The sequence below is a fragment of the Juglans microcarpa x Juglans regia genome, chromosome 1D (genome assembly GCF_004785595.1).
Source record: "Juglans microcarpa x Juglans regia isolate MS1-56 chromosome 1D, Jm3101_v1.0, whole genome shotgun sequence".
NCBI classification, from domain to species: Eukaryota; Viridiplantae; Streptophyta; class Magnoliopsida; order Fagales; family Juglandaceae; genus Juglans; species Juglans microcarpa x Juglans regia.
The window spans coordinates 163,464-168,544 of NC_054594.1; the positions used below are offsets into that span (position 1 = coordinate 163,464).

The 5,081-nt window shown below is 39.0% G+C and overlaps 1 protein-coding gene across 2 annotated transcripts; it reads left to right on the forward strand.

Moving 5' to 3' along the window:
* Positions 1-391: 391 nt before the first annotated feature.
* LOC121255391 (titin homolog) lies at positions 392-4,380 on the forward strand. Of its 2 annotated transcripts, none has more exons than XM_041155692.1 (2): positions 392-665; positions 1,578-4,380. In XM_041155692.1, the coding sequence occupies exons 1-2, from the start codon at positions 618-620 to the stop codon at positions 4,035-4,037; spliced, it is 2,508 nt and encodes an 835-aa protein (XP_041011626.1). In that variant the 5' UTR covers positions 392-617; the 3' UTR covers positions 4,038-4,380. The 2 variants fall into 2 exon arrangements, with proteins under 2 accessions (XP_041011626.1, XP_041011634.1); XM_041155700.1 differs by having other exon boundaries at positions 393-665; positions 1,596-4,380.
* Positions 4,381-5,081: the final 701 nt, after the last annotated feature.

Below are 5,081 nucleotides of genomic sequence, written 5' to 3' on the forward strand. Positions count from 1 at the left end.
TGGATTTTGATTGAGAGGCATGAATGCAGATTCAGCAGCCTATCTTCTCTACTTCATTTATATGGCATGCCATCTCATGCAAACCCAACGCCTCCACTAATTAATTCCTTGCGAGATGACAAACCATTGAGTGCGATTTTTTTTATCATATTAACTGCACCAATCTGAACCATTGATAAGCCTGGATCTCTATCAAATTAAGAGGGAAAAATGAAGGAAAAGAAAAAGGTGGTTGTCAACACCAAACCCATAATATATTTAACAAGAGCTCCCAAAAGTTTTAGACCATTCAACTTTAGAAGCCTCTGGTCCCCAGCTCCCCATTGAAGCTTGTCGTTTTTTCCCAACAAAACGGCCCCTTTATTTATTTATTTGCGTTTGAGAGAAGAAAAATGGAATCATAATCTTAATCGTAATCATTGATACCTTACCTGATGATGCATGTGACATAGTCTGCCTTTAACAACCTGTTGTCTCTGTTTTTGTATCTCTTTTCTAAAAGTTTCATTGAGCTTTTTTGGGTTGTTGCCCACCATATTATTCCCTCCTTTTTCCTCATCATCTTTCATTTCAATCTCTAAAACATCCTTGGAGTATCCCCTTCAGTTTGAGTTCCAATGGCATCTGAGACTGCCATATCGGATCACACTTCTACTACTGATGAGGTAAGTTATTGTGGTTTCTGTTTTCGTTTCGAATTCTCGTGATATATAAAAGATTCATATTTCATAGGTTTCATGGGCTTACTTTTATGCCTTTCTAGTTACAAGAAGGGGATGAATCTTGCTTAGGATTATGGATCTTTTCTTTCAAGATAAGTAAGAATATCTGCGTTGAGTATCTCCTATAGTTAGTTGGAAGTCTTAAGATACTGTCTGATGGATAAATGATGTAGCTTCTATCAAGACCCGATCCGATAAGGATTTATTTTGTAGCCGATTCCCTATCTATTCTTTGTGATATTTGGACCGCCATTTTTGTGCATCCAGTGTCATGCTCAGCATGATGCCCCGAGGACATGGTTGTTTCTCCTCGTATTCGTCCGAAATTAAGTTTGTGAAGTGATGAATGCATCAAAGCACCACCTCTTTTTACTTGTGTACTATTTTACCAGAAAATTTAGTATTTATCCAGAAAAAATAAACCATCGTGAATCATTAACAACTTTCTTGAGACCCAGTAAAGATCAGACTAAATTGTGATGATTTATTTTCTCATCAAGCAGCATCAGGATTAACTTGATTAGCTTCAACCATGTTTGTTTTTTCGGCAAGGATTCTCTCTAAAAAAAAAAAAAAAAAAAAAGGTACTTTTGAAAAGAGTATGAGAAGCGTACAAACTCCCTTCTGCGTTCAGAGGCTTGGCAATTAGTTTCCTCAACTCTTACAGATCATCTCAACTGGATTTCCAAATTTACTATTTTTGGGGCAAGATAGATAAATATATATACATATATCCAATCTGTCTCTTGAAATTCAACTAGGTTGAGATGTTGCAAAATAGAGCAATGCCATATAGAACTGCTTAATTGTTTCATTGACACCTTTAGTGTTTCATATTTTCTTCTTTGTGCTCAGTCGGTGCTCATTCATCAGTTGCAGGAAGTTGAGAAGAAGGTGAATGAAGAAGAAGAAAAGCCCAAAGTGGGGGAATCGCCAAGTCCAGCAACCGCTTCATCTAAGCCGGAACAAGCGCCCGAGGATAAGCGTATTGGACCTCCGCTGGTTGAGGTGGAGAAGAGCGACGATGCTCCAGCTTATAGTACGGAGGAAAAAGACTTCATTTCTCGTTCCCACTCTCCCGCCGTACCAGAGCCAGTAGCTGACACTATTGAGACCCAATCAGAAAAGCAAACAGCAATGGAGACTGTTATCAAAGAAGCACCGAAGCAAGTAGCACTTGCATTACTCGAGAAAGGACCAGAGGAGAAACCGAAGATAGTTGACGTTCCTGAACCAATAGCTGAAGCCCCACAGAAACTATTGGAAACGCTGGATGTGCTTCCAGCAAAAGACTCGGAATCAGTTGCAATAGGAGAGATAAAAAACTTGGGCGTGTCCATAAAAGTGGAGAGACCAGAAGTTGCAGCTCTTGAACAATCTGAACATTATGAACAAGTTGAGAAAGCATACGAGGAGGTTGAGATAAAGGAAAGTGTGGAGACTGATGCAGACAAAGACCCAAGGACTTCGGTTGAAAAAGTTGAGAATACCCAACTTTTGAAAGAAGTGCAAACTGATGAAGAGGAAGAAGCTGGTGTACTTAGAAATTCTGAACAAGCTCCGACTAATCAGGAAGCTCAATCGGATCTAAAAGAAGATGGAATGGATTTTTCTCTACCTGTTACCGTAACTGAGAAGGTTGATGCAGAAGACAAAAAGAAATTTAGCGGGGCTGATGTGGTTGGGGAGGCAGTTGTGGAGATAGGAAACCTTTCAGAAGAAAATGTAGCGAGAACTGGGGATCAGATCACAGAAGTGGTGAATGAAAAGAAAAATGAGGTACTGGAAGAATCAACTCTGCCAGTTGAAGTGGAGGAAGTGGATAGTTTTCCTTCTACAACTGAAGTTAATGAAAAATCAATGGAGGGAGATAACATCAGCAGAGATGTTGAGGTGGCCATTAAGGGAAACAAAGGAGAACAGAATGTAAAAGATGAGATACTTGCTTTTCCTGAAACCAGCAAAGATGAGCCAGTGGAGGAAAAGCAGGCTGAAGTCACGAGAGTCGTTAGCAAACCACTTAAAGAAGCCCAGGAACCTGAGCTGCAATTAAGAAGTGAGGAAACTGTAGAGACTAGTGAAAATAAGTTGGAGAAAGGAAAAGTTGATGAGATTGCAAAATGTGATGTTCAGAATCTGAAGCCATCTGTCCAGGAGTCTAAGTTGCAAGTAAGAACTGGGGAAACTGTAGAGACTAGTGATGATAACCTGGAGAAAGGAAAAGCTGATGAGATTGCAAAACCTGATTTTCAGAATCTGGAGCCATCCGTCCAGGAACTTGAATTGCATGTAAGAAGTGAGGAGGAGAGTGTAGAAACTGGCGAGGATAAGCTGGAGAAAGGAAAAGTTGTTGAGATAGCAAAACCTGATGTTCAGAATCTGGAGCCATCCCTCCAGGAATCTGAATTGCTAGTAGGAAGTGAGGAAAGTGTCGAAATTGGTGAAGATAAGCTGGTGAAAGGAAAAGTCGATGAGATTGCAAAAGCTGATGTTCAGAATTTGGAGCCAACCGTCCAGGAACCTGTGTTAAGAAGTGAGGAGGAGAGTGTAGAAACTGGTGAGGATAAGCTGGAGAAAGGAAAAGTTGTTGAGATAGCAAAACCTGATGTTCAGAATCTGGAGCCATCCGTCCAGGAAGTACCTGAGTTGCTTGTAAGAAGTGAGGAGAGTGTAGGAACTGGTGAGGATAAGCTGGAGAAAGGAAAAGTTGTTGAGATTGCAAAAGCTGATGTTCAGAATCTAGAGCCATCGGTCCAGGAACCTAAGTTGCTAGTAAGAAGTGAGAAGGAGAGTGTAGAAACTGGTGAGGATAAGTTGGAGAAAGGAAAAGTTGATGAGATTGCAAATGCTAGTGTTCAGAATCTAGAGCCATCCACCCTGGAATCTGAATTGCAAGTAAGAAGTGAGGGAACCTTAGAAACTGGTGAAGAAAAACGGGAGAAAGGAGAAGTTGGAGAGATTGCAAAAGCTAATGTTCAGAATCTGGAGCCATCCACCCCGGAATCTAAATTGCAAGTAAGAAGTGAGGAAACCGTGGAAACTAGTGAAGAAAAACGGGAGAAAGGAAATGCTGGTGAGATTGCAAAATCCCATGTTCAGAATCTGGAGCCAACCATCAATGACGTTGGTGATGAGACAAAAATATCCCAGGACCCGACAAAAGAACATCCAACCAAGTCCACTCCAAAGCAATCAAATAACATTATGTCGAAGGTAAAACAGTCGCTTGCAAAGGCGAAAAAAGCCATCATTGGTAAATCTCCAAACTCGAAAACCCTTTCCTCTGAAACCAAGGGTGATATCAACGTCAAATAATGGATTTAGACTATGACTGCAACTGTATATTTTCATGCAGTGTGATATATTTTCCCAAATTATTATGTGTGAGATATGTAGCCATAATTGATGGTTTCATTTGTGTCGTTGTTCTGATCTCTTGCCTGCTTGATTGCGTGCTTAATATGTAAAGGGTGTATATAGAAGGCATAGTCCTTGCCAAACTCAACATTGTACAAAGTATGAAGACATTATTTTCTTTTCCACCTAATTATATTCTTTGCAGTTGTATGTATTATTTGGTCTTGTAAGTGATTGTTTTCGAATAATGATCAGAAGACGAGAACTGTACGTGTGCTTATACGGATAGTTTTATTATGTATATTGTAGGTGTTATAACCACATCATAATGATTGTGTACTATTGTGAAATTAGTTGCAAGAATAATTGAATACCATGGAAAATAGTGTATGTATCTTCCGAATGTGAAGAGACACGAGTAATTGTGTCGAAGCAGCGCCTCCGAAAGTTGTACAGATTTCACAGGCCGAAACTTGCTCTTTCGATTACCAAAAAATGGGGATGGTTAATATGTACAATGAAATGCTGACTTGTTTAATTTTGAAACTTCGGAACAATACATACAACAGTACTAAGACAGGAAAACTGAGCATGATAACTTACAAGAGTGGATGTTTAACGCCCCGGTCGTGGAGATCTAAAGAGTTAACTCATGTTATCTAAAATCATCTTTAATAACATATTTATATACTCAAAATTTCTCATAAAATATAAACTCATTTATTCAAAACCAAAAAATATATGTTCCTCCACCAAGCCATCAAAGAAATACCTTAATGAAATAAATTAAAATCTCCACAAAGACTCGAAAATATCCATAACTCAAAATATCAAAATAACATAAAATAATTTATCTACTAAATAAAACTTTCCAATAAATATTTGTACCCCTTCGGCACTTATTCTTCTACAATCATCAAACCTTGCTAACATTTTCCACTCTTGACTTCCAGCTGATGCATCAAGATTATCAGAAAAATGTTGTGGAGATAAGCGGTGAGT